Raw genomic sequence first — 21,848 nt, 5'->3', positions numbered from 1 at the left:
TATTCCTTTCTAATAAAAAAGTTATATTTTGATGTGGGATGGCTCTAGGCATACGTAGATTGGCACTGCTAACAGGAGAGATAAAGTGGTATTACTGAGCATTATCAAGTACACTTCCCACCCCCTTTTCCTACCTTCCAACTTCAGGCTTCAAAATGATTAAGGCACTTCCCTACCTAGGCCCCAAAGATCCTTCCCACAGTCACTGCCACTCCCAGAGGGCTTTCTGGCTCTGGCCCCTGGAAAATCCACCCTCTCCCAGAGCAGGAATCCCTGGGCTAAGAAGCTGCTGTATGGTACAGCTACCACCCATCGTGGGCTACTCCTTCCTCAGGTGTAGCTCAATTTCCTCCCTTTGTTCTGAACCCGTGTGTGAACATTTCGTTTCTGCAAATGTTCCCAGCTAAATTCTCACCTGGCTCAAAATTCTCCTTACCTCTTTGATCGGAGGACAAATATTAAATGACTGGCTCACTAATGCAATCAAGACATTGACGTAGGCCCATTATGCACACACACCCACCCCTGCTTGGTGTGTGTGTGTGTGTGTGTGTGTGTGTGCTACTGAAATGTGCAGTGCTCAAGCCAGCTCCCTTCCCCAAGCTCACTTTCTTTTTGGAGTTCATGGTTAATTGTAAGCACTTACATTCGCACGGCACACTAGAATACGTACCTCTCTTTTTCTGGAAACATCTTTTAATTCTTATAACCGCCTTACTACAGAGGCATCTTTCACCACGAGTGAAGCACTGGTCACAAGCCACAGGTCAGCAGCCTAGGCCACTTTCGTACCCAGTTCACAGGTAGAAAGGCGGGGCTGCATTCTTCGCTCAAACCATGTGGTCTCGCCCGCAGTTCAAAATAAACCCTGGAGCCGGCGCATGCGCCATAGGCCCCACACGCGCAAGCCCGTCGGGTCATTGTTGGGGGCGGTGCTTACGGCGGGCAGAAGACGCACGCGCCGCGCCCGGTCCCAGTCCCGGTTGCAAGGCTGTTCGCGAAGGCGGCTGCTTCTACGTTTCTATACGGCTGGTCGTGCGGCCTTGCGGTGAGTGTTCTGGCAGCTGAGTTGAACGTCGGGCGGGAGCTGTCTGGGGCCCGCTCGGGCTGTCCAGGCGGCCGGGAAGGAGCCCATCCGCGCGGGGTGCCGGGAGGCGGCCCTCGGGCCGGGCGCTAGCCTAATACGCCAGCCCACCTGCGGCCGGAAGTGACGCTGCGGGGCGCTCACCTGGGGGGGCCGGGGGTTGTCCTAGCTTCTGGTTCCGCCGCGGGCAGGCGGGCCGGCGTCTAAGCATCAACTTCTTGGCTTTGTGTTCGGCCCCCGCGCGCAGGGGCAGCCCGGCCCTGTTTGGTCTCGATTAAAACACTGTTATTTGAAAGAGAGAATCGGGGTAGGTAGAAGTCAGGCACTTTAGGCATTGATACGGTAAAGTGGGAGTATGTGAAGGAGGATTGAGCAGTACGCATATAAGTTCCGTAACAGAAAGATTTCCCACGTAGCATCCATCTTCAGTGCTGTCTCCCTGTTCCAAGCTTCTGTCACTTGTCACCCGTACGTGTCCCAACATGTCCATGTTGCACTGTTTCCTCTAATCCATTATCTGTACAGTAGTCCAACTGGTCTTTTACAAACATAAATTGGGTCATGCCATTGTCACCCTGTTTAAAACTCTTCGAAGTCACTGCATTACACTTGCAGAAAAATCCAAGTTCATGTTTCCTCAGGCCCTTTGTGTTTCCTCAGGGCCCTTGCCTGCCCCTCCGTCTTCACTTGTGCCCATTCCCCTCCCCAGCTCTGCATGCATTCAACCAAACCTCCCAACCAGAATCCAGCTCATCCCACAGAAGCCCCAGTGCTTAAAGAAAGACAATGAAGATATTGTTTTCTCAGATGATTGAGCCTTGCAGAGTGTTAGAAGATGTTTTGTAGAATTTACACAATAAATGGAGTCTTTATCAGCTCCTTTAACTCTGTTATTCATGTAAAATAAAATAAAAGATTTCTCACAATGCAGCCTTCTTCCATTTTTCCAACCACACCAGCTCTTTCCAGCCTTAGGAATTAGACATGCTATTTCTTTGCAAAATGTTCACTTTTGGCCTGTTAACTCCTATTCATCCTTCATATGCTGGTTCAAATATAACTTTATCAGAGAGACCTCCCTGACCTCACACCTACCTCTGCAATGTCAATTAGGCTCCTCTGTTATTTTGTCATAAAGAATCCTGTACTTTCTTCTTAAGGCAGTTAACCACGGTTACATTTGTGTGTGTGTATAATTTATGTATAAATACATACTTATACGTAAATATGTATATATAAAATTCTTAAAATATGTGTCATCCGCAAGAGCCTCTAAGCTCAATGGGGACGGAAACTAGTTAACCGAGTACATTGCCTGGTGTAATTGACTTTCAATAAATGTTTTTAAAAAATATATTTATTTATTTGGCTGAGCTGGCATGCGGGCTCTTAGTTGCGGCATGCAGGATCTAGTTCCCTGACCAGGGATCGAACCCCGGCCCCCTGCATTGGGAGCGTGGAGTCTTAACCACTGGACCACCAGGGAAGTCACTCAATAAATATTTATTGAATGTCATATAATTTATTTCACTTTGGAAGCTCTTTACGTTCTGAGGAGAGCTTCCTTGTTTTCATCTCTTATTCCCAGGAGACTTGCCCTTTGGTCCATTCTCCAAGTGGCTTCTTGACTGCTTCCTTATTTCTTTTTTCCCTTTTCCCTTCCCTTCCCTTTCTCCCTCCTTTCCTCCCTCTTCCAGTCCCTTCTGGCTTGTTTTTTAAAAATCTACCCAGCTTGGACCCCAAGGTCAATTACTCAGCATCTTTACCCCATCCTGTGATTCCTTTATTATTCCAGTGATCTCCCTGCCATGGCCTAACCTTAAGGGGATAAGGCCTCTGTTTCCTTCTCTACTCACTTCTCATCCCAGTGCAGTCTGGCTTTGTCCCCTTTGCTCCACTAAGGTTTCTTTTACTAAGGTAACTAGCGACCTACTTTCCAAATCCACTGGACCCTTTCTGGTTTCCTTTGGAACTTGCCCTATTATTTTCCATTTTTAACCATTCCCTCTTACTCTTTTTCTGTTATTAGAAGTTTTCTCCAAACATTATTATTTTAACCTTTTCTTTGTACTACAGTGTTATTACTTAATATTTTGATGGATTTAATGTCTTTTTTTAACCTGAAAAGGAAACCTTTATATACATACAAATAAGAACAATGAAAACAGAATTGTTAAATTCCAGCTAGTATGAAGACTCTGAGCCAGAATCCTGCTCTCTCTGTTGAAAATGATAGAGTGCCAGTCTTATCCTTTCTCCTGAAAATAGTCAGAATGGCCCCAAATGGAGGAACTTTCTTACTCTGCTGTTCTCTTTTAACCTTTTCAGTGTTAGCCTTTTCTTACCCTCTAAAAGGATCTTTGGTACCTGTCACAGCCTTGGGATCCCTGGGGCTGTTTACTCTGCCAGTGCATCCACATCTTGTCCAGATTTTCTCTAGAGCCTAGATTTGCATTTCTGCCTGCGTGCCAGCTGGACACGTTACTGCCAGCTCTCCCTGCTTCCCATCTGCTGCTTTTCTGATTCATATTTTTGTGACTGAATTCACGAGTGACTCAGTTGTCCAGACCAGACTTGTTATTTTAGATTCCTCTCTGAACCTTACTTCCTTTCAGCGTGTATGAACACCTCCTCTATATCAGATCCTGGGTCACATGTTCAAATCTCAGTTTGTATGTGTTTTTTGAACTCCAGACCCAGTGCACTGTCCTTTCCTCTATGCCCACCTGGCCTCTTTTTTTCTCAGAAAGAGAAAAACAGATATCGTATATTAACGCATATATGTGGAACCTAGAAAAATGGTACAGATGAATTGGTTTGCAGGGCAGAAATTAAGACACAGATGTAGAGAACAAACGTATGGACACCAAGGGTGGAAAATGGCGGGTGGTGGTGATGGTGTGATGAATTGGGAGATTGGGATTGACATATATACACTAATATGTATAAAATGGATAACTAATAAGAACCTGCTGTATAAAAAATAAATAAAATAAAATTCAAAAATTAAAAAAAAAATGAATTTACAGAAAAAAATATATATGCCCTTGGTCACAGGGAAACAGAAGGAAAAAAGGGAAATAGATTCAATATCTTTACTGTTAGAAAAATATCTCAGTGTATATTCCAAACTGACTTGCTCTAAATACTGTAGGTAATGTTAATTTTGAAGACTACATTGATCAAAGAGTTTCATTTGAATTAAAGAATTTATTAAGTTCCTAAGAAAACTTTCAAAAATTAATTATTTTTTTGGTCTGCATTGGGTCTTGCTGCATGCAGGCTTTCTCTAGTTGCGGCGAGCGGGGGCTACTCTTCGTTGCGGCGTGCGGACTTCTCATTTGGGTGGCTTCCCTTGTTTTGGAGCATGGGCTCTAGGCACGCAGGCTTCAGTAGTTGTGGCATGCGGGCTCACTAGTTGTGGCTCGCGGGCTCTAGAGCGCAGGCTCAGTAGTTGTGGCGCATGGGCTTAGTTGCTCCGCAGCATGTGGGATCTTCCTGGACCAGGGCTCGAACCCATGTCCCCTGCATTGACAGGTGGATTCTTAACCACTGTGCCACCAGGGAAGTCCCCCACCTGGGCTCTTGCCTGTGCCTCTTTTACAGACCTGCCCCTCTGTGTTGTTACTGGCATGCTTCTCCTCCACTAGTGAGCGAGCTGCTTAGGGCAGGATGACACTTAAGTTCCTGGCATCTTTGTATCCTAGTGCTTGGCCACTGGGATCATTTTATTTAATGAGGAATGAGTGGGGCTTGTTGGGGAATTTGTCATCATTTCATTGAAATAAAGTTTTAGTGCTGAAAGAAACCTTAGTTTGTTCACTGTTAAATAAAAAGAAAAGCTGTCACTTTTTTTTTAATGTGTATAAAAGTATTTATTCGATGGAGTTATACAGGCAATATAGTGAACACGTTTTCTTTCAAGGAGTTCTTGATTTCTTGGAGTAAAATGTGAGAGTTCCCCTTTATTCCTACCTGTTCCTTCTGCTTCCCCCTCCCAATTGTCGCCGGTTTAGTTTGTATCCCCAGATCATTTTGAATGCATTCCATACACACAGGTGGTGGATACACATTGTTTTCCAATATAAATGTCTTCATACGATGTGACTTTTTTCGTCTTACTTGGCTTTTATATCACTACCATTGAAAATACTTAATGACTTTTAAAAACTATTTTAAAACATGCTACAATAAATATCCTTATGTATATGTGAGTATTTCTCTGGAATAAGTGCCTAGTAATGTGAATTTTAAATCTTGACAGATATTGCTAAATTGCCTTCCAAAAGAATTTTACAAACTTATGTTCCCACCGGCATTATGTGAAAGTGGATTTTTCTTGCCTCTCCTGGATATTATCAGTCATCATGTTTTTGCCAGCCTGATGGTGAGAAATGATATCATGCATTGAAATGGAGTTATTTTTGAGAATATTTTAATTAATCTTCCTCAGATTCTGATTTGAGTGGTGCTATTTATTACCTCTTGTTCAGAGTTTCTGTTTTTTGGAGTTCAACCTAAAAGTTTTTAGTGTTAGATTTGTAGAGAATCTCTCTCAAGTCACTAAATCTATACTTTACAGTTGATCTTGCCACTATAATGTAGGTCACTTGTGCCATAATGCAGTGAAGAGGCTGACTTGGAAAGCAGCAGTGAAATGACTTCAGTTGATTTGGAGAAGACTCTGTGGGCATCATTCAGGATGCTGGCTGCCAGCTTTCTTAGCTGGCTACCCCAGTGTCGTTTGTTGGTGATACTGCATTTTTTCTTCTTTTTTTTGTTTTTCTGGTTAATTTTTCTCAATTATCAGCACTCAAGAAGATCTATAGCTTGTGCCCATTTAAGAAAAATACTTGGGAACTTAAATTTATGTATAATTGGAGGATTATTTCTTGATGTTTTTTAGAAATTGGTCTGCTTTCGTTATAAGATATTTACGAAACTATATAAATATCAATTCTATGTAACTGAAGGGCTGACTGAAAAATTGTTTTCCTTTTAGATAGTCTGTAGAGGATGCCAAATGAGAGGATCCCCCACTCAAGTCAAACTCAGGAGCAAGACTGTTCACAGAGTCAGGATATCAGTGAGAGTGCAGAGGGGACAATCAAGCAGGAGAACGATGGCGACGTGGAGCTGGGGGAGAGCCTCCCCTCTTGTTCCCCTGCTAATGGACCCTCCACTTCCGCCAAGGGGTATCCCTCGGAACTTCCGAGGAGAGGGCCAGCCCTGCTGCACATCAACAGACATCAGATCCAGGCGGTGGAGCCCAGTGCACAGGCCCTGGAGCTGCAGGGTTTGGGTGTGGATGTCTATGACCAGGACGTGCTGGAGCAAGGGGTGCTTCAGCAGGTGGACAGCGCCATTCATGAGGCCAGCCGTGTGGCCCAGCTTGCCGACGCAGAGAAGGAGTATCAGTCAGTGCTGGACGACCTCATGTGAGTGGACCATCTTCTCTCTGATTATAGAGTTTGTGTTTACATATGACGGAGAGATTCAGACAATAGCTGTGGTAGTCCAGAAATTTAGGAGATTTATAGAACCTTTAATTGGAGGATGGGGTCAGTAAGGGTGGTCCTTGACCTTGTGTCTAAACCCCAGCCCTTTCGCTCAGAAGTGCTGTACACAGTAGTTAGGGGCTCAGTTCAGTTCACAGCAGCTTGTTTACACATGATGTCTTGGAGAGAAGCGCTGTTCTAAGTGCCCCAGATTTTGCAAGCTTGTGCACAGAATGGTTCTCAGGAGAAGTGTTCCTAAAGTTCTGATATGTCCTACTCCAGATACCAGGAACATATCCGCCCCCCCACCCCACCTCCCCATCCTATAATTTCTTTCCCGTTTCCTGTGCCTAAACCTAGGGCCAGTCTTTTGGTACCTTTTCAGATTTGCATTTCTAGAAACAGTGAGAAACAACTCCCTGCTTTTTCTTTCTTTTGTTGTAATTTTGACTCTATAAAGAAAGCTGAAGTCCCGTAGAGACTTCACTTGTGCTTTAGAGGAGAAACAGACCTGGGCCGTGTTGCGCACAGCACACTGGTGGGGAAGGGGGTGCCCTGGACCTGGGTTGGAAGACGGGGCGGAGGATTGAGTTGAGCTCGCTCTCCGTTGCCAGTCTGCCCTCCTTGGCCAGTGTTCTCGGCTGTGTCAGGGAAACAGGAAGGGGAAGGGGAGGACTGGGTGGAGGGATGGTGTGGTCTCAGGTGGGAGTGGCTGGGGGAGGGGGAGGGAGGCACGTAGAGCTTTTGGCTACCCTGGGGTGGGGGTGGGGGGGGGGGGCGCTGTGGTACAGGCAGCTGTTGGCACTTAAAGGGCATGTTTTCTGCTAACAGTTTTCTGGTGTGTTCTTTGGGCCTCTTGAGCAGCAGGTGTTCTCCAGTAGTTGTCGTCTGACCTTCAGGTGTGAGGACCTCAATGCCATGTAATGAACACACCTTTTACATTCGACCTGGGAAATGTATCCACTGCTTGCAGAGGTGACAGAGCAGGGTGCTGCAGTCACCTAACACTAGACAGACGGTGACATGTACTGAGACTGCCAGTAACTTGCATTGATAACATCTTTTCTCCTGAAATCCACAAAGGGTACAAATAGCAAATTACACAAGTGTTGAGATTGAATTTGTGTTTTGAAACTTGGGAGTTACAATTCTATGATGTCTATTTTAGGAGCAATGTATTATAAACTGATTCTTTTTCTTTGCACTACAAAGTGTAAAACGACAGCAAATAAGTCTTCTAGTCATGCAAAAGAAAAATATTGTCACAGTTGCCTGACCTATATAAGAAGATGTTTAAATATTTTTAGTACTTTTCCAAGCTTTGGGAGACTTCCATAATGGCCTTTAAACACGCATGTATGAGTTGTTGGTAATGGGGTACGCTGTGCGTATTTGGGGCAGGGAGTATATGGGAAATCTTTACCTTCCTCTCAGTTTTGCCGTGAACCTAAACCTGCTCTAAAAAATTAACTCTCAAAAAAAAAGTGTATGCAATTTTTCATATAAAGGGACAACTTATTGCCTATTGGTTTTGCACAGTCTCTTGAATAGAGTAGACCCTTAAAATGCTTGTAGAATGAATGAATCTGCTTGCAAATGGGAATGAACTGATTAAAATTGGCCAGATTAGAGAAGAACATGAGCAGTCATCTTAGACTCCTAATAACCCTTCAAGTTCTATTAGTGGCCAAAAAGAATATGTATTCTGGTTTAGTTGCTTTTGTCTTTTAGTTAATAAGAAGTAAAAGGGACATGTTTTTAGCATTTCTCTCCATGTTATTCTATAAAAGATGTTACCACAGTGGAAAATGGACATTTTATCTTCTTTTTCAGGTCATGTACGACATCCCTAAGGCAAATCAATAAAATTATTGAACAACTTAGCCCTCAAGCTGACACCAACAAAGACATCAACAGGAAACTAGATTCTGTAAAACGACAGAAGTATAACAAGGTGACTCCAAATAACACACTAAGTTGCATTTTTGCAAAAGTCATTATTTAGGCTCATTTAATATTTAGGAAGTAGCTATTCTGAAAAGTACTGGTAAGATGTGAAGCAAATTTATAACAGAAACTTTTGAGTTCCTTTTATACGTTTAATTTTTTTGGCTGTTTCCCTTTAACATCCTCTGCTTAAAGAGTGTTTCTAAAAATACGCATATGTACGCATACATACGTAACTGAGAAGAAGTTCCTCTTTTGGCTTTGCATGCCTCCTCACTCGGGCACTTTCATAGTCTCCCTGCGGTACCACTTTCTTTCCCCAGCTTAGGTTCTTTGGCCTGCGGGCCTCTCGTGCCGTCTTCTTGTCTTGCGTGGACTTGCTCTTTTTCCTGCTCAGCTCCTGCTTGCACTGACTGTCTGCAGACGTTTCCCATCAACCCAGCCCTCGCCCCTCACACACTCGTGATCACTGTTCTGAGAGGCTGGCCTTCGGTGTTCAGTCATCACCCAGCCACACTGACCGGGTCTGCACTTAGGGTTAGAGGACTTAAGGGTAGGGAATGTCTGTCACTTATGACATTGTTTTTATGAGGTTTGAAACATTTTTTAGAATTGATGTACACTTCATGACAGTATATCGCAGGAGGTAGAAATGACTAGTTTTGAACATTTTATTGCCGCCATCCGAAGTGACTAGCAGATGGCCTTGCGCTTGCAGTTGGTTCAGTGCAGTGAGTAGAGTCCTCACAGCTCTTTTTCAGGCTCTACTTGTGGGGTGTGGTTAACCTTGGTTCCTCCTTTTGCTCTCCACTCACCGGTTCATGATCTTCTCCGCACTGTCTCTCTCACTTAACTCCACAGCAGCAGCCCAAAGGTCAGAGCTCACAGTGGCTTGAGGCACCAGGGGTCTCCCCAAAGCAGAGAGGAGACCGCCTGGCTTCTCGTGGAGCATGTGAATAGTGGGCTTCTGGTGGGCTGGGGTTTCGAAGAGCAGAGAGGACCAATCTTAGGCCCCTTTAGGTACTGGTCTAACTTGGTTATATATTCCTGTCTTTCTTTAGCAGCTTTTTGCTGTTTAGAGAGAGACTATTCAGAGAGAGAGTGTTCTGTATGAGAATTTGCTGAGAAAAAAACTGTGAGGGCTTCCCTGGTGGCACAGTGGTTGAGAGTCCGCCTGCCGATGCAGGGGATGGGGGTTCGTGCCCCGGTCTGGGAAGATCCCACATGCCGCGGAGCGGCTGGCCCGTGAACCGTGGCCGCTGAGCCTGCGCGTCCGGAGCCTGTGCTCCGCAACGGGAGAGGCCACAGCAGTGAGAGGCCCGCGTACCGAAAAATAAAAAAAAAATTAAAAAAAAAAAAAACAAAAAACAAACAAACAAACAAAAAACTGTGAGATACAGTAAAAGGAATTACAAGTCATTACAACATGGTGTTTATAATCAGGATGTCCCCTTGCTCCACACTCATGTTTGGCGTTCAAGCATTCTTGACCTTGGGAGAAAGAACCACCTACCACAAGCCTAGTTAATTAGGGAGTCCCTAGGAATGGCCACATATCCAAGCTCTGGTGTTGTAGAGGGAGACAAGACAAACGGGGGCCCAGGGAGGACAGAGTAAAAGGGTATATCAAAAAAGATTTTCCCTTTAAAATTTTGTGATTGGGTAGGATACTATAAAGGACAGTCATAAATATGGTAGATTATCAAAGATGACTGACTTTTTCAACTGTTTGAACATTTGTGTTTGTTTCTTATCCCTACAGCCTATTGACCTCATAGCCCATTGGCTGCTAAGGTTAGGAACAGAGAAATTCAGTGATTTACCCAGTGTGTAATGAGGAAACCATGTAGAGCAGTTCCACCTCCCAAGTCAGTGGAGAATCAGTGCAGTGAACTTAGCTGCTCAGGCAGGTAGAGAGCTGTGCCGCCCAGTCAGGAGAGTGGGTGGGGACAGGGATGCTGCCCGATGGACATGCTTTGAGGGCTTCTTCCTGCTAGAAAAATGGCAGTTATTCAAATAAGGTTTTCTGTAGTAATAGTAGTATTTGGTAATTGTTTTATTTTTATTTTGCTCTTGATTAAAGTTTTTAAAATTTTGCAGTGCTGTCGTTTGTATTTAACGTTTAATCACTTCATTGCTGTTTTTTGTATTCAATATCTGCCCATTAAGGAACAACAGCTGAAGAAGATCACAGCAAAACAGAAACGTCTCCAGGCTATCCTTGGGGGAGCAGAGGTAAAAGTTGAACTAGATCATGCCAGTCTGGAGGAGGAGGACGCAGGTGAGGATACTGCGGACGGTGTCTCTGTTCTCGAACTGATGCGTGATGCCTCTCGTCAGTGGAGGGTGTCCCTTCAGTTCTGGCCTGGGTGTTGGGAAAAATACATTTGTTTACTTAGTGACAAAAGAGACACAGGAAAATTTTATTCTCCACACCTGTAGAACCAAATCTATTTTAAGTCTTATGGGGTTTCAGAGAAAGAAAGTAAATTTTTAACTCAGTCTAATGGAGGCTCCTGGTGTGCATTTAGTATTACGTCTAATAAATTAGAAATCTTAACATTCTTTTATAATTGATTGTGTAGACACCTAACATCTTGATTGAATTACGTTTTTGTTTTTTTTTTTTGTGGTACACGGGCCTCTCACCGCTGCGGCCCCTCCCGCCGCGGAGCACAGGCTCCGGACGCACAGGCTCAGCGGCCATGGCCCACAGGCCCAGCCGCTCCACAGCATGTGGGATCCTCCCAGACCGGGGCACGAACCCACGTCCCCCGCATCGCCAGGCAGACCCTCAACCACTGCGCCACCAGGGAAGCCCTGAATTACGTTTTGTTGACCAAGCATCATCCATCAACATTCATAGAATTGCTTTTAAATATCTTTTGGGGACATATTTGGCAGGCTTTCCAAGCATCAATTCTGTTGTTCAAGAAAGGGCATCTTAATTCAGGTTATTTAGTCCATGGCCATGATTTTGTTTATATCACTGACCTGGATGGGCATCTTTTGGGAAGCCTTTTGGGAAGATGCATAAGCTCTGAAACGAAATATCTTTGTAGTCAGTGTGTGTGCATGTGTGTTTAGAAATTGTTGGTAGCTGTTCAGTTATTTACTAGTTGAAGTATAGATTTAAACCCTTCAGGCAAATATTTGCTACGAATTCCAGAAGTCTAGTCAGTAAGACAAGAGAATTGTGAGAATTGAGGCATTGGAAAAAAATTAATATTAGATGTGCTATTAACGTCTCGCAGGATCCATTGGGCCTATGAGGAGTGCTTTCTGCTGCTGAAATGCCGTATTTCTCATTGGTAAAAAAACGATTGTCGTGGTCTGGCTTGACTAGAACTTGCTGCTGCCTTTTGCTACCTATCATTTGTTTGGTAAAACTTGGCCCAGGATTAATTGTTACTTCCCCCATCCAAAAACGCCACTTGGCCTGTCCGTAGCAGCTGATACGTCCCTGCCTTCCAGGATCCATGTCTCTCTTCTGGTTTTCCTTTTAGCCTTCTGACCATTTCTGTTTAGTTTTTTTTGACCAGCTTTTCTAGGCTTATCTTAAATGTTGATTATTCTCAGAATTTCTTGCTGAGCCCTCTTCTTCTTTTTTATAAATTTATTTATTTATTTATTTATGGCTGCATTGAGTCTTCATCGTGGTGCGCGGGCTTCTCATTGGCGGTGGCTTCTCTTGTTGCGGAGCACGGGCTGTGGGGCACGCGGGCTTCAGTAGTTGTGGTGCACGGGCTTAGTTGCTCCGCAGCATGTGGGATCTTCCTGGACCAGGGATCGAACCCGTGTCCCTTGCATTGGCAGGCAGATTCTTAACCACTGCGCCACCAGGGAAGTCCTGAGCTGCCTTCTTCTTATACTACCTCTCCCCAAATAATCTCATCCATTACCTATGGCTTTTGTGGCCACCTAGGTTCTAGTATCTTATAAATCTGTAGACCTGTGGCCTTTTGCCCTTTTCCTGAACTCCTGGTTCCTATTATCCCTCTCCAGTGGGGCTCCAGCTGACACTTCAGACTCCTGGTCTCTCTTATAACCCTTCCTCCTCCATCCCTTCTGGGATACCTTCCTTTTCCGTGGTGCTCTATGCTCTGTTTGGTGGGGCAGGGGAACAGAGTGTCTAGGCTTTGTGTACCCCAGCTCTGTATTGCCCAGGTATAGACCTTGGCTACATTCTTTAACCTTTCCAAGTCTGCTTTGAGATGGGCATAAGCATAGTAGACCTTCATTTCTTTGCTCACATGCTTCCCTGAGGTTTCCTTTCCCCTGGTCTCCACATAGCGATCCGTTTCCTAATTGTTGTGAGGATTATCTGATTAAAGAATCCTTTCCTGGAATTAGGTGGGATAAACTTTGCAACAGTTGGCTTTGCTCCTCTGATCTGGGATGAGATGAGTTGCTTGCTGTCACCTTTCCTGTTCAGCATTGTACCTGGATAGTGTAGTAATGTAAGAAGAGAAATAAAACCATCATTATTTACAGTGTATGTTATTGGTCATATCAAAAATCTGAAAGGATCAATGGGCAGTCTCTTGGAATTACCGTGTGAATTTAGCAGTGTCAATATATAAAAAATCAGTCATATTTCTACATACGAGCAAAAGCAAAAAATAAAATTTAATAAAGATGGCAATTACGAACAAAATCAAATACCTGGAAATAACTCTTAGTAAAAAGAGGTAGTTTTCTTCAGCGCTCTCTACGTTAAAAACTACAAAATGTCATTGAAAAATTAAAGAAGGCAAATAAATGGGGAGATACACCATGGTCATAGATTGGAAGATACAATTCTGTCCACTTATAGTTTCAGTGCAGCCCCAATATAAATTTCAGGGAGTTTTTTGAGGGAGAGGGTATAGAGTAGGAAGAGTAGGCTGAGGGTGGGTGGCACTAACAACCTGATACTAAAATTTATATAAACATGCATTGGGTCAAGAATGGCCAAGGCAATCTTGAAGAAGAACAAAATACCCAGACTTATTACTAACCTATAGTAATTAAGACACTGTAGTGGCATAAGGATAGACAAATACACCAGTGGGACAGAGTAGAGGGTCTGGCAAACAGACCCACCCATATGTGGTCACTTTATTTATGACAGATGTGGCAGTACACTGCTGTGGAGAAGAATCGTCTTTTCACTCAGTGTGCTGGGTTACTCCACATGAAGATAAAGTGAATATTGGCCCATTATACAGTGTACAAAAATAAATTCCAAATGGATTGTAGATTTCACCGTTAAGGATAAAACAAAGCTTTTAGGATATAACATAGGAAAACATTTTCATGATCTTGGGGCAAAGACTTAACAAGGCACAAAAACAAGGCTCACTGTGAAGGAAAAGATTTGATAAATGAACTATGTTACAACTAAGATCTTATGTCGCTGAAAGATAGCATTTAAGAGAGTGAAAAGGCAAGCTGCATAATGGGAAAAGATGTTTGCAATATCTGTATCAGTCCAGGGACTTGAGTCGAGAATGTATGAAGAGCTCCTAGAAATCTTTTTTTTTTTTCCTTTTAAAGACAGACCACATATGAGAAAAATGGGCAAAAGATTTGAACATTTTCTTCACAATAGGCTACCCAAAAGATCAACAGATGTTACGTAAAGATTCCCTAGTTCGTTAGTCACTAGGGAAATACAAATTACAGCCACAAAGTGGTACTACTACATGCCTACCAGCATAGCTAAAGTGGAATGGCAAGAATGTGGACCAGTTGAAACTCTCAAACACTGTTGGTGGAACTTAAAATTGCTAGGACCACTTTGGAAATTGGTTTGGTGGTGTCTACTAAAGCTTAATATACCCAAAGAATTATATACATACATTACCAAAGAATGTGTATTGGAATGCTCATAGCAACATTATTCCTGGTAGCCCAAACCTGGACCCTACCCAAATGTCCAGTAACACTAGAATGGAAAAATTGTAGTGGAGTTATCATAGAATACTAACAGCAATGAGAATCAACAAACTGCAATTATATTCAGTAGTAAGTGTGACTCACCCAAGGATAATGTTGAACAAAAGAAACCAGATACAAGTACAGACATTCCCATTTCCATTAAGTTGAAAGCCAGGTACAACTTGTCTACCATGTTAATAGGTCAGTCAGTAGCTGGTGGGGTAGAAGCTGGGAGGCACCGTGAAGGGCATATCTGGGGGTCCTAGTAATTTATGCTTCCTGGTCTGGATGCTGGTGTTACGGGTTTGTATTTTTCTGAAAATTCACTGAGCTGTACACTTAGGATTTGTGCACTTTCTGATGTATGTTTTTCTTCAGTGCACATTTAATGAAAAACTGCACTGTGCTGTTATTGGCCTGCAAGAAATACAGATTTTAGAATATGGATGCCTTCCTGTTAAGCCTTTACTTCTTTTGGTATTTTGGCTATGGGTAAAGTAATTTTGCTAGAGATTAATTTCAACTAATGAAAGAGGGACGATCTCTGGGTGGCTTTCTATTATTATGGCATAACTTCCAACTTTAGTTCATCCCTTCAGTCAGTTAACTTCACACGTCTAACACGGTGCTGTTTAGTGGACCTTTTTGCAATAGTGGAAATGCTGTCTGTGTCGTCCATTATGGTAGCCTTTAGCCACATGTGGCTGTTGAGCGCTTGAAATGTGGCCAGTACCACTGAGAGAATGAATTTTCAACGTAAATTTGAGTAGCCATATGGTGACTCTCCTATTGGGCAGTGCAGAGGCAGCATTTATGTTTTACCTATTTAGGGGCATGCTGATTCTTTAGATGTCTGTTTTCAGTTCTGCTGTCTCTTGTATTTAAGTCCATCTGAATGCTGGTATTAGCAGTGACGTGGAAACTTGGGAGATTGCTTCCTCAAGGGCAGGTGATAAGGAAACATGGTAAAATTTCTCTGTATGTTACATGTGACTGGGTCTGTCTTTGGATGCACAGAAAGTATATTGGTACTGCAGTGTTTTGGGAAAAGTTATTGAGAAGTTACCTTTTTGAATAGGGGTATACTAAATGCGGCATGAATGCTATAGTAAATTTCACTCTGTTCTTCATATACACTATACTTTAGTACATCAGTGATTTTTCTTTTTTTTTTTTTCTTAATTTACGTATTGAGTAGTGCACATATCCGTTGTTCTCTTGGAAAGTTTTGTGCTGGTGCCCAACGTGTTGTCATCCCTCTTTTCAGAAGCAGGGCCGTCCTCCCTCGGCAGTATGCTCATGCCTGCTCAGGAGACTGCTTGGGAAGAGCTCGTCCGCACTGGTCAGATGACACCTTTTGGTACCCAGATCCCTCAGAAGCAGGAGAGAAAGCCCAGAAAACTAATGCTCAACGAAGCATCAGACTTTGAAAAGTATTTGGCAGATCAAGCAAAACTGTCCTTTGAAAGAAAGAAGCAAGCTTGTAATAAAAGAGCAACTAAAAAAGCCCCGGCCTCGGTCACTTCTGAGCTGAGCGCAACACTCAATGACAACAAAGCAGACAAGAGAGGCAAAGTTCTCTCGAAAACAGATAAGCGCTTGAAAAAACACATCAAGAAGCTCCAGAAGAGGGCTCTTCAGTTCCAGGGGCAGGTGGGATTGCTAAAGGGAAAGAAACCCTCGGAGTGTGGTGTGAGGCCAAAGGCAGAGGGAGACTCTGAGGATGAAGTGTCCGAGTACTTGCCCACGGAGTGGGAGCAGGGGGAGGCAGCAGGGGCTGACCTGTCCGGGGAAGACACCGACTGTGACCGGAGACGGGTGCTCAGTCGCCAGAAACGGCAGAAGAAAGTCACAGTGCAGGAGATTGATGATGACTTCTTTCCAAGTTCTGGGGAAGAAGCTGAAGCCGCAGGAGGAGGAGGAGGAGGTCGGAAAGTAGTGAGATGCCGAGATGATGGAGATGAAGATTATTATAAGCAGCGGTTAAGGTCAGTCTCCAGGGATTGTACTGCTTGCTTTATCGTAGGTGGTAGGTTTATTAATAAATAAGAGTTCTAGTCTAGCGTAATATATTAGACCTCCATTCATCCAAAGGTTGGACTTCCTGCAACCTTAGCCTGCTAGAACCATCAGAGCCCCTGAGTCCTCGATGGAGCTCACCCAAGATGCTTCTACTTCGGGGTCTTCATTGAGATTTGAGGGCAAGTCTAAGAAGAAGAGCTTAGGGGGAGGGCTGGGCAAGAGGCATGCCTAGGACTAAAGCAGGAGCTGTGTGGCTTCACACGGAGAGTGGGTGCCCTGTCACAAGGGGCAGGAGGAGGTTGGCTTGTGTAGTGTATGTTGGGTGAAAGTAATTTTAGGAGACTCTCCTTCAAAAAAGAGCTGAAATTTAAGTTTTAGTGTATGAAAGAATAAGCTGGCTTTCCTAAATCCCTCCTTCCCTGTCTTGAAAAAGTGGTTCTTTACAGAATTTCAACAATACCGTGCCAGAAATGGGCTTCCTATGCCCAGCATACCCTTCCTGTGCCCTGTCTTTTTTTATGCTAGAGACTAACTTTGGCTTCTTATTTCCGTGAATTTGTCAGTGTCTGATGTAAGTAAGTAAAACTTTTTTGTGTGTGTGGTATGCGGGCCTCTCACCCTTGTGGCCTCTCCCGTTGCGGAGCACAGGCTCCGGACGCACAGGCTCAGCGGCCATGGCTCACGGGCCCAGCCGCTCTGTGGCATGTGGGATCTTCCCGGACCAGGGCACGAACCCGCGTCCCCTGCATCGGCAGGCGGACTCTCAACCACTGCGCCACCAGGGAAGCCCAGGTGAACACGTTTGTTTGTGGAGTCCGCACTGCATGTTGCCACACGTCTTCTGAGTCAAGAAAACCAGTGTGTATGCCACAGTCTCCACCGTGTCCCACAGAGCATGACATTGTGCGACTCGGGTCTCACGCCTTAGCTTTTTAAGAGACTCAAAGGGATGCGGGAATCTGCTTAACAGATTACTTTTTTAATACTTGCTCCCAGGGTGGCTTTTTTCCCCAGTCCTCAACAGTTTTTTCTTGTTTCTCAGGGTAGGGAGACCTAGTTTATTATAATTCTTGTAGCTTTCCACTGACCTTTGCGAATGAAGATTGACCTGATATTCTTTTCTTCTGTTATTTAGAACTGCCGACGCCCTACATCCAAGCTGCCACATACATCCTTTTAGAAGCAGGTGCAGCATAGTTCTTTTCACCAATGATTTCAGTACCTGCAACCTAAGTCCAGGTCTTTAAGAGAGCTGTTACACTCTCACTGTGGTAGTACCTTACGCGGCAAGACAGAGTTGAGGAGTGGCTTAATGTTTGTCATTTCTCATTGTAGCTTGCACATCTGATATCTGTAAAGTTGTCTGAACAGTGAGTGGCATCAGTCTTTTTCTTGACTATTGTAGAGAATTAATAAAAGTGTTGGGCTTCCCTGGTGGCGCAGTGGTTAAGAGTCTGCCTGCCGATGCAGGGGGCGCGGGTTCGAGCCCCGGTCTGGGAGGATCCCACGTGCTGCGGAGCGGCTGGGCCCGTGAGCCATGGCCGCTGGGCCTGCGCGTCCAGAGCCTGTGCTCCGCAACGGGAGAGGCCACAACAGTGAGAGGTCCGCGTACCGCAAAAAAAAAAAATAATAAAATAAAAGTGTTAATTTCAACATATTGATTATAAGTGGAATGAATATTCTTCCCATTAAATTGAGTCAATATTAAATATATTTTAAGTATTCAGTATTTTGATCAAGAGCAATTATTTTGATTGAATTTTAAATACAGGTTTAGTTTAAATTCATGGCAATAAGTTTTTCTTAATAATGTTAAGATTGTAAAACTGTTATTTCCAAAGCCATATTAGAAGTCAGTTTTTTGCTCACTTTATAGTAAAATCTCAAATGAATTTCAGAAATATCAATAACTCTAATTGCCACCAAAATACTATAGCTCTTAAAATTTTATAGCTACAGTTATTAAGGTAGATAATTGTTAAATTGCAGATATCCACATTGAAATGTTTATACTGCATCTCCTTTGGTACCCTTTGGATTGGGGGATGTTAAAAAAACAAAATGCTCAGGATTTAGAAGCATATTAAGAATATTTAAAAACTGCCAGTCACTCTATACTTTGTTATTTCTTGTTGTTGATCTTTGTAGACAGAATGAAATTGTAATGGTATCCCCTTGAGTGAAGAAAAATACTTTAGGATTTCTTATCTTAGCAGTGGTTTGTTGATGGGTAAGAAGAATAAAGCCCCATATAGTTTACAACATAGAAAATGAGTTTTTCCTAATGGTTAGAATTTAGGAATATGTACCCAAGGTAGGTACCTTTTGGACTTAAATAGGTGTTGGTTATAGCCCTGTTGATTATAATGCTGTTTTGAACCCTTAGAAGTGAAAGTGGGCGACTCCTAGACATCTCACCCCCTTTATTCTCTCCACTTGGAGAGTCTTAGGTCTTTCATTAGCTCTAGATTAGTCCTAACTACGTGTCTTTAGTTTTAGCTGACACTCAGTGGGAATTTCCTGTCATGCCTTTTCTGCAGCTTAACCTTTTCTGCATCTGGATAGTAGATGATCCTGCTTTCTCTGACTTAGCCCAAGACCTCAGATCAGTCTTGGAAGTTTTAAGCATCTTATAAAATGCTCGTGGTGTATTTTGCCTTTCCAACATTTTTATCCTGCTTTCTTCTCTGTTCTGTTGCATTTGGAGGCTGTCTCCTCAATGGTGTTCCCTGATTTTCATACCTTTGATAATGTACCGTGATGGATGGGCCACTTCTTAGAAGCAAATATTCTGTTGTTTCTTATTCATGTCAATGCTAACAGATCTTACAAAACATCCATTATTTTTTATTTTAATTTTGGGGTGCTCATGTTTCCATTAGGGTATGGCTCTCAGTTGTAAGGTCTTCCTTAAAATCTATTGCTGCTTTAGAAAGCTAGGGTCTGGGAGCTCCAGGTGCCAAACACTTAACAGAAATAACACACATTCAGTGTTGGGTGATGTATGTCCCTGGTGAGCCCAGAGTGGCCTAGAAGACCAAACATTTCATATGTGCACATTTCCCCGCCAGGTGAACAGAGATCTGCAATCCCGGTTCCCTCAGTGTAGTTGGTTCATTTTCCAATGGAGATGTGAGGTCATCTCCATTGCTTCATCTTTGCTCTCATTGCATGAATGCACAGCTCCATTCTAGGACTGGCGTCTAGGGGTTCCTGTGAGGAATCTGCAGTCTTTTAGGGGACGTGGGCACAGATGGGACCTAACCAGTGTGCAGGGCATAATGAAATCAGACTGAGGTATTTGGGGAAGATTTTGTGGAGGACGTTCATCCCAGCACTGGGCCTGGTCTCTTGGGTCATTCAGATATGTTGATACGGACCTGAGGATGCAGGTTAAAACTTGCCACATTTACCCCCGAACTTCAGGTGCATCACTGAACAGGAAAATACTTGCATTGCTTTGGGGGCACGTTGTTTCCTCAAGGGTCTCGTCTGGATTGCTTTGGGTATTGGCATGGTGGCCGTGGTCTGCAGAGGAGTCCGGTTGCTAAGCTGCCACTTCAAGACAGGGAGGGCACAAGCCCTTGCCTTTGCCAGCCAGCTCCCACCTTTGGCAGTGGTAATCTGTTTGGGGGAGACTGAGGCCTGTTTGGCTTCCCTGGGAAAGAGTGCCGCAATGCGTTGGTGATGTCTACCTTGGCACGGGGACAACAGGGGGAAGCAAGCAACATGCTGTTTGCCAACAGTGAGATATAACAAACAAAAAATGTCACCAACTCATGCCTCTTTCCCCAGAAGTCGACGTACTGCTTGGGTCGGACTTGCAGTGTAGGTCCGTTGACACCCCGAGTGAGAGGATGCACTTCCAAATAAGGTCTGTCTCCTGCTGGCACGACTAGGGAGAACATTTATAATTTGACTTAAACCTATACTCTGAATCTCTCCTTTCTATTTCCATTTGCCAGCCATTGTTGCTTAAGTTGCTAACCTAACAGCTGTATTTTCTTGGCAATGAGCATAGGCTAAGGCAAAGATTCCCAGCCCATGGGCTGATCCTGCAGAATCACTGGGGGCTCCACCATTGGAGGTGCTGATTCAAAAAGTGTACGTGGGACTACCAGGTGGTAATGTAAAAGGCTTTCCCAGGTGATTCTGAGGCACTGGCATGTTTGGGAACTACTTTGATATATGTAAGTGGACTTTATATATTCTCTTCCTTTCTGAGGCCGTAAGTTTTGGCAGATTGAGTTTGTATATCATTTTCTCTAAACTTTTATGTACCCTGCACAATTGTGTTTACATACGAGAGGGCCTGGGCAGGAGCTTTGGGGCCAGTTTATTCAGCTCAGTGCTGTGTATAATAGTTCATTGGGTTCTTACCAGCGTGTGTGCTTGAGAATCCCCTGGGGAGCACCTTTAGGGCTTAGCCCGGAGCAGCAGGAGCTGGGCACTGCGCTTGGGCTTTGAGCTCCCACTAATTCTGAGGTGAGGTTGGTAGCATTCTTCCTTATCAGAGGCCCTTACGATGTTCCCATTTAGGAAACCTTTGAGGAGGTTGGAAAGAATTGTTGGTAAGGATGTTGGGATTTGAGGATGTAATGCTCAACTCTAGCCCGAAGTTAGCTTGGTATCGCTGCTGGGATAAATCACCACCACCCCCCATCCTCAATCAGTGGAACAGTAGAATTTAGAAACAGACTCTTCAGTAGGTGGTGCGAGTCTCCTCAGATTATCTGGTACTTTGGGCCAAGCTGCTGAGATCACAGCCTGAAATGGATTTGAATTGGTACCTCCAGATAGTTTGAAGGCTTCCCATACCCTGCCCCTGACCTTTCACTTTTGATAATTCCTTGTTTTTTTGTTTTTGTTTGTTTGTGTTTTTGTGTGTGTGTGTGGTACGTGGGCCTCTCAATGCTGTGGCCTCTCCCGTTGCGGAGCACAGGCTCCGGACGTGCAGGCTCAGCGGCCATGGCTCACGGGCCCAGCCACTCCGCGGCATGTGGGATCTTCCCGGACCTGGGCACGAACCCGCGTCCCTTGCATCGGCAGGTGGACTCTCAACCACTGCACCACCAGGGAAGCCCCCATTTCCTTGTTTGTTTATAGTGAAATTGTGATAATATTAAGATAGAAAAAACTACCTACACCTCTATTTTTTTATTTTTCTATATTTCATTCCAGCCTTTGATCCTATGCATATATATCTTTCAGTTGTTCTAATTATAGTAGGCTGCACAAACACTTTATCTTGGCCCTTTCAGGGTGATCAGTTTGCCCATGATGTCACTGGTTAAGAGCTGGGATTTGAAGCCAGGACTGGGTTGTGTAAACGGCGGTTTCCTTTCATTTGTGGAATTGGGTGGAATGGGCAGTAC

At 44.0% G+C, this 21,848-nt stretch overlaps 1 protein-coding gene across 4 annotated transcripts in view; it reads left to right on the top strand.

Annotated features, from left to right (window-relative positions):
* Nucleotides 1-705: 705 nt before the first annotated feature.
* Nucleotides 706-21,848, top strand: part of ERCC6 (ERCC excision repair 6, chromatin remodeling factor) — a 74,636-nt gene continuing 53,493 nt past the window's right edge. For 2 of the 4 annotated variants that reach the window (XR_004346204.1, XR_004346203.1), the window contains exons 1-5: nucleotides 706-1,048; nucleotides 6,087-6,522; nucleotides 8,416-8,536; nucleotides 10,699-10,810; nucleotides 15,719-16,439. Coding sequence is in view for 2 of the 4 variants with exons in the window: in XM_032608317.1 (XP_032464208.1) it covers nucleotides 6,101-6,522; nucleotides 8,416-8,536; nucleotides 10,699-10,810; nucleotides 15,719-16,439 (1,376 nt within the window). In the remaining 2 variants the exon portion in view is untranslated. The remainder of the gene's footprint in view (nucleotides 1,049-6,086; nucleotides 6,523-8,415; nucleotides 8,537-10,698; nucleotides 10,811-15,718; nucleotides 16,440-21,848) is intronic. The other 2 variants (XM_032608317.1, XM_032608316.1) reach the window with 2 other exon arrangements.

The sequence above is a fragment of the Phocoena sinus genome, chromosome 16 (assembly GCF_008692025.1).
Source record: "Phocoena sinus isolate mPhoSin1 chromosome 16, mPhoSin1.pri, whole genome shotgun sequence".
Taxonomy (NCBI): domain Eukaryota; kingdom Metazoa; phylum Chordata; class Mammalia; order Artiodactyla; family Phocoenidae; genus Phocoena; species Phocoena sinus.
The sequence above is the reverse complement of the archived record's forward strand: the minus strand, read 5'-3'. Positions and strand labels throughout refer to the sequence as shown.